The sequence below is a fragment of the Diaporthe batatas genome (assembly GCF_019321695.1).
Source record: "Diaporthe batatas strain CRI 302-4 chromosome Unknown Contig00007, whole genome shotgun sequence".
NCBI lineage: Eukaryota > Fungi > Ascomycota > Sordariomycetes > Diaporthales > Diaporthaceae > Diaporthe > Diaporthe batatas.
In genome coordinates, this window is record NW_025408554.1 from 691,354 (window position 1) to 702,799 (window position 11,446).

General features: G+C 56.6%; 2 protein-coding genes across 2 annotated transcripts; both read right to left on the bottom strand.

The window, feature by feature from the left end:
• Nucleotides 1–70: 70 nt before the first annotated feature.
• KVR01_006974 (uncharacterized protein) lies at nucleotides 71–4,234 on the bottom strand. Its single transcript, XM_044783456.1, has 2 exons — nucleotides 2,984–4,234; nucleotides 71–2,651 (listed from the first exon to the last, which is right to left on the bottom strand). The coding sequence occupies exon 2, from the start codon at nucleotides 2,163–2,165 to the stop codon at nucleotides 756–758; it is 1,410 nt and encodes a 469-aa protein (XP_044644405.1). The 5' UTR covers nucleotides 2,166–2,651; nucleotides 2,984–4,234; the 3' UTR covers nucleotides 71–755.
• Nucleotides 4,235–7,418: 3,184 nt separating this feature from the next.
• On the bottom strand, nucleotides 7,419–11,033 carry KVR01_006821 (uncharacterized protein; the record flags this gene model as incomplete). The annotated part of the gene is made up of 6 exons (XM_044793860.1): nucleotides 10,509–11,033; nucleotides 9,530–10,251; nucleotides 9,422–9,453; nucleotides 8,851–9,337; nucleotides 7,658–8,677; nucleotides 7,419–7,606 (listed from the first exon to the last, which is right to left on the bottom strand). Exons 1-6 carry the CDS (start codon nucleotides 10,676–10,678, stop codon nucleotides 7,419–7,421), a joined length of 2,619 nt encoding a protein of 872 aa, XP_044644252.1. The 5' UTR covers nucleotides 10,679–11,033.
• Nucleotides 11,034–11,446: the final 413 nt, after the last annotated feature.

Sequence of the window (11,446 nt, forward strand, 5' to 3'; positions counted from 1 at the left end):
CGGGATTATCATCTGCGGGTTTCTCGGGGCCGAGACACCTTTTTATGGGACCTTGCTTGGGAGTTTCATGTGAAGACTGCTTGCTTGCCTGCCTGCCTGCTTGGAAGGGTTTTTTTTTGCCAACAGCTGATGATCTATCTTGTCCAGTTTTCACAGGAGATACGAGAGGGTGTCAGATGGTGTAGGCTCCAATGTGCTATACTGTTGTCCCTCTTGTGGCCACTGGGAAGTTATCTCCAGGAAAATACCCGACACATCAAATATCCTGACAGACAGACAAATCAAATCAAACCTCCATGCAGCCACTTGCTGTCCATTTTCTTTTTGGTCACCTTTTCCGTCCAGAGCCCACGCCTCTCATTTCCCAAATAGTGTTCCAGAATTTAATTCAAGTTTTCAGACCCCGTGTTTTGAAATGCCCCAGATAAAAACCAGATGTCACACCGCAGTTTCGCGGCCTTTTGGGAACGCCGTCCGCGATGGTATGGTACGATATGGAAGTGACGATGCAAGAAGTCTGCGCCATTGTGTGTTTGTGTGTGTGTGTGTGCGGCGGCGGCAGGATGTCGTCGAACAACAGATGCGCCCCTTTCAACTCCGTGAAATGCGCCCACGCTCTGCCCTCCTTAGGCTCCTTCGTGTTCTCGGCCGTCACCGAGTTCGTGCCATAGCGCCATTGCTGCATGAGCTCGCCAGACTGCTGCTCCTGTAGCTTATTGCTTCCCCGGGCTGGCCCGGTCTCGGCTGGACATCCCCTAGGCGAGCCACTCCTGGTCACCTCTTGCAGGTCTCTTCATCTCCAGTACCTCATCCTCGGACTCGCTGTCCTCGTCAGGCCCATGCTCACCTCTGCCAAGAGATCCAACCGTCTCGTACTCCTCCTCTTCCTGGTCTTCTTCCCCATCCTCAACGTCGTCCTCCATCCATCTCAGCCCGTTGGCATGCTCCTCCAGCGGGAAGATCTCACGCGCGTACTCTTCCATGCCTCGGGGGCCTTCCCACAGCTGGAGAGAGTCGTGGAGGCAGGTCTCCTCGAGTACACTGTCGCCGAAGTATGGGGGTTGCTTGGCGGGATCATCGCCACCCAGGCCAAACAATTTCTCGAGGGCCTCGAGCTGTATCCTGTATCCTTCGGGGATCTTCACCTTGAGCTCGATCTCGCCCCTGACGTACCGGACTGGCCGGCCCACGCCTTTCTCGAACTGCTCGCAGGCTTCACGCGGAGACAGGAGCTCGTACGCCAGGGCTATACGCTTGTCGCCCCACTTTTGCACGCCATCCTTGAATATCTGTAGGATCGCGGGGCCGACGTCATGCTCTGCGTCCAGCCAGGGGAGTTTGGCGTCAGGATGGAATGGCGCCTGCCAGACGAAGGACCCGTCCGGTTGCATTTCCATGCAAAAGAGGGGATATGGCAGGCTGGTAAAGTTGTTGTTGTAAATGCCCGTGTAGACAAAGGTGGCCGGCAGGCCGATCTGCTTCACATGCTCCTCCACCTTCTGCTTGGGAGCCCACAGTGGTAAGCTGGGCCAGTCCTCGTTGTAGGTATGATGGTCAGGCATCGAGGAATAGACGTAGTGCTGGATGCCGGCCCTACGCGCTGCGTCCGCCAGGGCCTCACCAATCTTGATCTCATCTCCGTAGAATGTCGTGTTGATGAAGGCGAGCTGAGCCCCCCGGAAAAGCTCCGAGATCAGCTGGTGATTTACCCCTATGCCATACATGGGTCCACTCTGGGTCACATCTGCCTTTTCCGAAGTAGCGCCTTGCCTCGTGTAGAGCTCGCCTACCAGCAGGGTGACATGAGGGTTTTGCCTGATCTCAGTCGCGATGACGCCCTCAAGATTTCTCATCTGGGCTCTCACGTGGTACCCCACAGCGGTGACATATCTGATGAGAGATGAGGCCTGTCGTCCGCCGGCGTTGATGATAGCAATGGTCTTATTTGGGGACGGCATGGAGCGCTTGGCGGGACGGAAGGTGAGAGAGTTGTTTCGCGAATTCATGAAAGAGCCGGCCTCCGAGTATGATGACCTCGAGTGTTTGTGTCTCCGCTCCTCAACCGGCTTCGTCCTGATAGGGATGCTCTGTGCTGGGGCTTGCTGAGCAGGCCGATGAGGCAGTTCCGCGTGAGGCATCTCGGACTTTGTTGAGCAAATGGCCATTCCTGATAGAAGCCGTGCCGAGATCCTTACTCCTCCACGTAACTCAGTCCGACCACCGCGAGCCAATGGCGCCCGGGACAAGGCCGAGATGGTTGGCTCAGTCTGTGGCGATGATGGCGGCAGCCAGTGACTGACAGAGTTGCGGGGAGAGAATTTGTATGCCTTGGGGTCTCGCAGTTGCGAAGACGCGTGGTAGTGATGTCGTAGACCAGTCAAAGAAATATGATTGGGCCACGAGAAGGTATGCGCGGGACGGGCGTCGGGCGATTTATGTGTCGTCTGAGCGTCCCGAGGTCACCAGACTGGACTCAGGAGGGGACTGGTGGGAGCAAGGAGGAAAGATAAGGTTTCCCCGTCTTGTTTTCCCCGTGCGATGCGGAAAGTCACCCTACCTGCTTCTCGCTGTCACCCACACCCTGCAGAGTCGCTCGTGGGTTCGTGCGAGTGGCTTGCCAACTCCTGCAACCGGGCTGCAGGACAACTCTGCTTTTAGGCGCGTTAGCGGGATTGCGATGGCTGAATGAGGGGCGGGATACATGTAATAAAAGGGCGAGGGCAGGGTGGTAAAGCGCGTCCCCGCGCGGAACAAGGACCGTCTTGGGAATGGGCAATTGTCACACTGCACTAACAAAAGGAGTATTGAGAAGGACGGGCGATCAGGTCAAAAGAGAAAATCTCTGCCCCTCGTGCAACGTAGGCCCGCGGCGATTTCCAGGCGACAGGCATATACCAAGATAAGGCCCGGAGCATGACATGCAGCCCAAGAAAACCCAGGGAGCGCAGTAAAACACGACAAGGGACGACGGCCACGGACTCACATATCAGACAAGATGCAGGTATGCTCGGTTATGGCTGCAAGTGATTGGAGCAAGGGCTCGTGCAGCCTCGTAGATCTCCCGGCTTGGGTGAGTTGGGCGGAATATCAAGTTGCGACCTGGCTCAGCGCATGTAGATAATTATTGTTGACGTTGGATTCTGCCCCTAGGTAATAAGAGCACCGAGTGGCCAAGCAGACAACTCAACAACTAAGAAGTAAGTGTTGTGTTGAAAGCCCAATCGGGAATTACCACAAGTGGCAGTTGGCGCGAGGTAGCCTCAAGTGGTGAGTGGACTGGAAAAAAGGTGGGAAGAGAGATATCATCTGGGGAAAGGGTCGCCGACCCCAGGATCGATCGGTTTTCTGACAGGCAGCCTCTGCGCTGGTCTTGGTGAAGTCGGAATTCTCAACGGCGCAGGGAGCCGGTGGCAGGGGGGGGGTGTTAAGGTCACAGGTCGCGTGCAGGAAGGCAAAGCCGGGGCGGTTGAACGATTTGGTTTCCGTCCAGACGAGACTCAGTCAAGCCTAGGCTCGGCAAGGGGACCCGAAAAGATAAGAGGCGAGACAGCTGTTTGGCTACAAGAACCTTGTTCGCGGTAGGTGTATGAGGTAGGCAGGCAGGTAGGTTTAGATACGTGGGCGAGAGCCTGTGGCGGAGCCTTGAAAGGCCTGAGCCTGAGCGTGTGCGTGTGCGCGTGTGCGTGGGCGTGTGCGTGAGGGGCACGGCGGCGGCAGAGAGGATGGCGGTGTAGGGCGTGGCTCGACGTTTTCCTCTGTTGGCATATGTCTGTCTGGTATACTTGAGGAGCAGGAGGAGAAAGGGCAAGGGACTAGGAAAAAATAGAAAAGAAAAGTCTGCCCGTCAGAGGTCACGACGATAATTCCCCAATGGTGGTCGGGCCCCGGTGGGCTGGGTTGGCTGGCACCTTCAGACGTGGAGCCGCGGCAGAAAGTGGTGCGGTACGGTGCGGTGCGGTCTGATTCTCAGGCTGGCCCAGGGTGGAGGACAAACAGAATTAAGCCAAGTGGATATCGGGGAACGTGCTCTAGTCGAAGGGGCTTAGGAAGTACATATGTACGGAGTAGACACGGTATGGAGTAGGTCCAGCAAGGGGGCACAGAGACAGAGAGAGAGAGAAGGAGAGAAGGAGGGAGAGAGACTACTACTGACTGAGAGAAAGAGAGTCTCACTCGGTCCTTCCGCCCGTCCACTTCTCTCGTCCGGTTCAAGATGGGTCCAGCCAGTCCCGCGGGTCACGCAATATATGAGGTACTGCCGGTGGTTGCAAGGAATGGAACATGTTCCTTATCTCTTTTATGTCTTGTGTTATGGGAGTTCCAGCTGCGGTCGGCCCGAGAGCGAACCAGTTGACGACGAGACACGGGCACCAGATCAACCTGCTTGGATCCCACGTCCGACCAGGCAGCCCCAACTTGCAAGCCAGCTGCCGGGTGCTGGGCCCGGCCAGAGCTGGTCATCAGGCCGGGACGAACAGTCACAGCAATCACAGCAGCAGCAGCAGCAGCAGCAGCAGCAACAAGGGACAACAACAACAAGAAGAAGCATAACTTCTGGCCCCGTGGTACTGTGTACCGCCAAGCAGTGCAACTGTGGGAAGGCTGAGGATGTACATGGACACTCCACGCTCCATCAAGCCCCGTCGGCGTTAGGCCTCCACACACAGGTCGGCGTCACATCAAGGATGGACACCTCAAGACACGAGGGAGGAGGCAGTGGCGGACGGCAGGAGGGGGAGAAGCGCAGAGGGCAGCACGAGGTCGGCATGGGCTTCGTCGATTCGACAGCGAGGTCGGGCTTTGCTGGTGAGTGCGAGCGAGACATTAGGTAAAAGTTTCCTACTGTTGGCCCGGACAGGACAGGGCCTGCTGGCATTTGCCAAACCAAACCGACTTAGCGACCGTGATAAAATTCAGAATTTTCCTCGCTCCAGCAGATACAGAAGGAAGATTCGAGACGGTTAGCTGGGCTGCTGGGCTGCTGGGCTGGCTGGCTCGCATGCATCTGTCTCCAGGGAAGCAGCTTGGCCCGTCCTGTTGGGAGGCACGGCAAGCACGGGTACTTTGACACCTCGAGAGATAGGTGGAAGGCACCTTGTTGGTCTGCCCGGGCGGGTGAGAGTTCCTTCCCTGACCGGTTGCAGGCCTGCATGTATGCCTCTCCCCTTCTGTTGGATCATACAGGACACCTGGGCAGTCAGTACATACATGATGTTCAAAGACGACAGCTCAGTTCACAGGATCAGATGGCCGCATATCGGAAAGACCTGCCTCTTCAGAAAGTTTATGTTGGACGGGCTTCAGGTCCAGGTCCAGATTCGGGGGGCAATGCAGGCATGCAGGCCATGGGGCCAACAACCCACGGGTGTCTGGCAGTCTGTCGGTTCGTCTTTGCGGCTCAAGTCTGAAGGGGAGGCGCGATCCTTGTGCCCACGTACTCCGTACCTAGGTAGTGCATGTACTTTGTATCTTCCTGCACCTGCCGAGCCCACGAATGATGATGCTCAGGAGTGCAAGTGACATCCATCCTGCCATCCCAGTGACCCCCCTCCCCCAGTAAGAAGGTGGGGTGTGGGTTTCTACTCAATGCACGAAGCACACCAGACTGCTCCCCTCTGCCCCTCACCCCCCCCCTCACCCCCCTCGACCACCCCTCCATATTACCTTATGTATTACCCCCCCGAACTTCAGAACGGAACTTTTTTGTTTGACATTTCCCTGCGCCTGCGGCTTACGATGGGGACTCATGGAGACAAGTGATTCCCCATTTCCGGTCCTGCAGCTCGCGTCACCACCCGCGCCGGACCACGGCCATCTCGCAATTCGCAGTGTCATCAGCCTTGTGAGCTCTGCCTCGAGTCAGACACACCCCGGGGGGCCCAGGCCGCCGCCCAGATGAGCAAGGCTGATGGCCAATCCCGCCCGGCGCCCAGGCCACACAGGCCCCCCAGGCTTCCTGCTGCCCTCTTATCAGCAAGTACCACAGCTTGCACAGGCACCAGTAAAAGCACGCCGCATTCCATTTCGGGCCCATTCCTCTCGGAGCACCTCGTCCTTGGACACTGTCGCAGCCAATTGCGCTTTGATTGCCGGCCAATCTACTGACGCAGTAGAGTTGCGATATCGCCTGTACATGCAACATGACTTGTTGACTTGTCGGCCTGCTCCCGTCGCACACCACACATGCCTTGATCAGATGCACTTTACTCGCACTATCACTGTGGTAGGCTTGGAAATGACGACCGGTTGACTTGCAGCCAAAGGGTGCTGCTAAGTCAAAACCGTCTGACTCGATATTAGCAGCTGTCTTATCAATGCCATGTTGACGTCCTGCACTTCGGTATCGGAGCACGCGTCAGACACTCCTGCACTAAACATCCCATCCATCCCATCCCATCCCAGCCCATCTAGGGTCCCAACTTGTCGGATCACCACTGCTGCTGCTGCTGCCGCAGGCGCTGGGCACACAACTGACGCTCCTATGACGGACGGCCAGGGCCGCCGCCACCCCCCTGCCCCGCAGACCACCTGTGGCTCGCCAGTCCTTGCAGCCCCAAGCGCGCCCAAATCTAAAGCACGGTTTTCCGTTACGTACAAGCCGCCTCTGCTAACCGTACTACCGTCAGCTTTTCCAGTAGCCTTGGGCTCTTTATGCCGTCATGAGACAGGCGATGGCGCTTTATGCTGCTTTCATACGACCTAGCCCCCTGCTGATGCTCGGTGCATCTCCGCGGAGGTCTTGCCCTGTCATTCAATGCCCGTGGTAGCTGCCGTGGCCGCCGTTAGCTTCCACAACAAGCCCACGGCGCTCTTGGTGTTTGGCACAGAACAGAGGTCACACCGGCCTCGAATGATAACGGCGTTGCACCACGCAATCCCTAGCCGCCCGGTGTCCTCCGCAGCCGTCTCCACTGCAGAGGTGTCTGCTCGATTCTATCCGACCCCATGGGGAACGCCAGGCCCCCAGCGAACAAGCTTCTCCCCAGCCTGGAGAACTTGTCCCACTCCCCGGCATGTCAATTCAGACATCACCTGCTGCGAGATGCACTACTCCGTACAGATGCCCTACCGCGTCCCTGGGCCAAGTCGCTACTAGCTTCTAGACGCGTTCGACGGGCCACCCAGCCGGACAAGGTTGGCCCGAGAACGGCTACGCCGCGTTGATATGAGGATTTTCCCGTCTCAATCCTACAAGTTAACGTTGCTTGTCGATGTGGCCCGCCAGGTCCAGACTGGGCCAGAGCATCACCACACGAGAGCCTTGGAATGTCTGTCTGTGTTGGAAGGGAGGGGGTGGTTCCGGCTCGTACCGAATCTAGCCTACTCGCTCGCGCGGCTGGCCTCTCTTGGTTGGGCAATCACCTCCGCCAGTGAATTAAGGCCGAGCCACCGTCTCAAGATCCCAATCCTTATGGCCCCTAGTAGTTCATGGTCATGAAATCAGAATCCACAAAGTTGTCAAGGCCGGAATAGTCGAAGGTGGGGTCGTCAGCCATCCATTCAGTGCCAGACGACTGGCCAAAGGCGGCGTTGGCCCTAATGGCTGTCTCCAATGAAGTCCAGTCGATTGCGTCCATTGCATCTGTCGCCTCTGGCACCCACGTGGCTTCCGTGGTCGGGTCAGCTGTCACCGGTCCACTCGTGAAACCATATTTACTCATCTGAGGTTGGGTGCCGGATGACGCGTTGAATGTGCGCTGTTCAGAAACAGGCGACACTGGGGTTGCGTAGTCAGTCCTGGTATTCGCAATGGGGGCCAGGGCCTTGGGTTTGGTTCCATAAGGCTCCGCAAGCTGCTTGTCGTCGATCCTCAAGGTGTCCAGGGACGGGGAATAACCCGTTGGACCGGACCCCCGAGGCCTGGTATCTTCGTCCAGCATCGAGATCGTCTCTCCCTTTGCAGCATGGCTCTTCTCGATCTTGCGAAACATGACGGCCAGGATCTCAGGTGCCTTTCTCACCTCAGGCGCAGCAAGAGCCACCTCTGCCCATATGCGGTATGATCGTTTGAGCGCTTCCATAAGTTGCCTCTTACTCGGCAAGACTGTGCCCTTCTTTGTCCCGTCGAATTCCACACCCGGCTCGGCATAGTGATCATTTTGGATGACAAGGTAGATAACCATGGCCGCAAGCAACAGGTCGTGCATGGCAAGGCTGGAGACAAACCAGCCATTCTGGTTAAGCATGCCGCCCGGTTTGGTCGCCTCGAACACCGAGTTCTGATGTTCGAGCAACGCGAGCGCGGCCAGCAAGCACCTCCGCCTCGAGTAGCGGTGTTCCCTACTAGGCGTCTTCTCTGCCAGGTAGCGCCTGTGCAATACGCAGATGGCTTTGTGGTAGAGCGCCGCAATGCCGAATCGCTGGATCACCATAGACGGCGGGTCAGTCACACATTCCTCCAGCGGCTTGACCTTCATGAACGACGGCATTGCTTCGAATCTGGTCGCGAGCTGGTTGTCCAGATCCATGACTTCGTCGTATGTCGGCTCCGTGAGCGCGTGCGCCTGCCTTGCCACGAGGCCAAACAGTTTACAGATTCCAGCTTTGAATGTTGGGTATGTCATGTGGGTGTACTCCGTCTCTGGTCTCCCTGGCGGCAATTCCCTGGTGTCAATGTCAAAGTCCTCGTCCAGAAGATTCCGCGGTGGCAGGGTGTCGCTTTCAATACCGTGAATCACTGGAATAACATCAGCCAAGCGTCCGGAAAAGCGCGCAGGCAAGTGATATGTCAAATTTGACGTTATGACACATTTTGGATGTACTTGGACGGGCTTGTATGCTGGAAGCTTCTCGTCAAGACAGTCCTGGGAGAACCAAGGCCACCACTGCCGACTTCCGGCCATCACTTACTGCTAGGCAAACCTAGGTGGAATGACACCATGAGGTCGATCTGAATAGCCAAGTTCCACATCCGCCGACCCATCTCAGCTTCGAAAGGCGAGAGTGGTGACCCAGGAACCTTCGACGGGTCACGGTGCATGCCCATCTTGAGCATAACTCGGATACAAACGCTCGACAGCAGGTAACAGTTCATATGCGAGGTGCGGTTGATTAGGAAGTCAGCTTCAACATACAGAATCAATGGCGCGCAGGTCAGCGGGCCCGGGGACGAGAAGCCGTGCTGGCCGTCGCGCGACGCGTATGTGAGTGCAGACCCAGCCGCAGCCCGATACTGGCGGAAACGCTGTATGGGCGTCAGCGGGACGTTGTCGCTAGCTAGCTCGTGCGGCGCCATGAAGTTGCTGAAGAAGATTGCCAACGCGAAAACCATGTATAACAAGGCCAAAAAGTCCATCTCTACTGTGGGTGACGTCGGGTCCTCCCAAAACTCATTATACTGTCAATTTGGTCAGTTCTAACCGGAATTTCTCCATAGTCCCATGCTCTTCGAGAGAATAAAAATTCAAAAGGTGAAGCATACCCATCTGCTAAACATCGGCTTGTGAACAACGTCTACCAACCTCTGCTATTAGCACTCCCCTCGTGGACCGGCTGGGAAGACGGGGACTGGTAGGACCGGCTTGCGTACGCTGTGAGGCGGAGTGCGAATTAAAGTATCGCATGATCAATCGGTCGGCGACTTGCTTTGGTGGCAACAGGTCCAAGAGGTCCTGTCTCGTCTTGGGCGCGGCCCTGCTCCCAATGAGCATCGCGGGCGAGTCACCGTTGGTGAAGTACTCGGGTGAGTCCCCGTCCATTTCTTCATCGACTTCCTCGTGGTCAAAGTAACTCTTCAGGTCCTCAATCTGTGAAGCATAAATTGCGTCAGCTCTCTTTATCTGATGTCCCCAATCCCGATACAGTACTTCTCGCGGAACGACGTCGCGGCTGGGCAAGCATTCCCTGGCCCGTGGTGCATTAGGAATGGAAAGCAAAACGACATCTGCGGCACCTACATCACCCAACATCGCCATGAAATGCGTAGCTCCCACGTAAGTGGCTGTACCTCCCCTCGCCCCCGGACCTCGGACGACCTGGGCGCCCGGGACCGATGGGGTGCATGTAGGTTTGCCGCTGGCGTCGCTGGCGTCGCCATCACCACCACGCACACTGCCGTCTTCTTGCTTGCCCGCCGCCGTGTGCTCCGACGAGGGCTCCCGGACGTTGCCGTCCTCGTCGAGCATCTCGCGGACCATGCCCTCCAGCCTCCTGAGGCGGGCGGCCATGCCCTTGGGCGGCCTGTTCTTGACGGGCTTGGGCGCGTACTTGCACAGGTCCGTACGGGACTTCTTGAGGCAGTTTGTGCATGGCCTGTGGTGGTCGTCAGTATTGTTTGAGAGGTGTTCTGAATGCACTAGTGATCATGTGCTGTCACGTAAGAGAAGTGTGTGGATGACTTGATCCATACCTCTTCAGAGCCGTCTACTTCATGCTGGGTGACAGCCGAGTGAGGTGCTACAAGACCTGAAGTGTATTATGGCAGTTGAAGGGAAGATTGAGACGAAGAGAAACTGAAAAGAAGTACTACATAGTACTATCGGCTCATGATATTTAAAACAGGGACCTACACTGCTCTGTCGCACTTCAACTTTGAGAAACGGCATGGCGCACACGAGAGGAGCACCCTCGACCTCTTCTGGGGCGCGTCCGCAGTCGTGGTTGCCGCTGCCGCTGCCGCTGCCGCTGCCGCTGCCGCTGGTCTGGTGTGGCCGGTATCACTGCTATCCATCGTGCCCATCGTCTGAAATGTGGAAAGGAACCTCGTTACGAGGCCCTGAAAACGAAGAAGCACCTCAGGGAGCTTCACTGATGTCGCACCTTTTTCCCAACCCCCAGAAATCTCGGCGTCCTCACGTCTCAGGGGCTAGGTAGATAGGTCGTTGGGTAGGTTGGGCGACCAACAGCGGCTGGCTAAGCAGGCTGGGGGTTGGTGGAGTTCCCGAGTGTGTGGTTGGGCGGGGAGCAGAGCTGCAGGCACCTGGCTTCTCGGCCGATTCCTCGCTGGTGTGACGTTGGATGCCGTTGTTATAGTGATAGAATTTATGGGAATCTCGGGGGGACGCCTTTCCCTTCTTCTTTTTTTAACAAAAAAGAAAAAAGAAACCAAACTCCCATGGGAGATGTCAGATGAAAATCCTAATATGCGTGTCCAATCATCTAGTTGTAAGTGGACGGATACCCGACGTCGCTGCCTTCCGCTCGCCTTGCGTTCCACATGACTAATAAGCTGGCCAGGCCTGAAAGGGGTCACGGCCGATGTCTGAGAGCTGCTCACGTTCTACCGTTGGTATGTGAATATTAATTTCATCACTAGGAGGGTATCTACACTTCTGCCCTTGTTGGCTCTGGCTGAGATACTATGACAGACCGACCTGGCCTTTCCCTCGAACGCCAATATTTGACATACCTCGTGCCACTGATACCAGCACATTCACTTGCCGGCACGCACCCATAATCCCACTCTGCAGTTGGGCCCGCCCGCTCTCGTTCGTTTTCCCTCAGCCGT

Bases quoted from the DNA above. Each gene is read 5' to 3' on its own strand.
- KVR01_006974 (XM_044783456.1), bottom strand. From the start codon at position 2,165: ATGGCCATTTGCTCAACAAAGTCCGAGATGCCTCACGCGGAACTGCCT.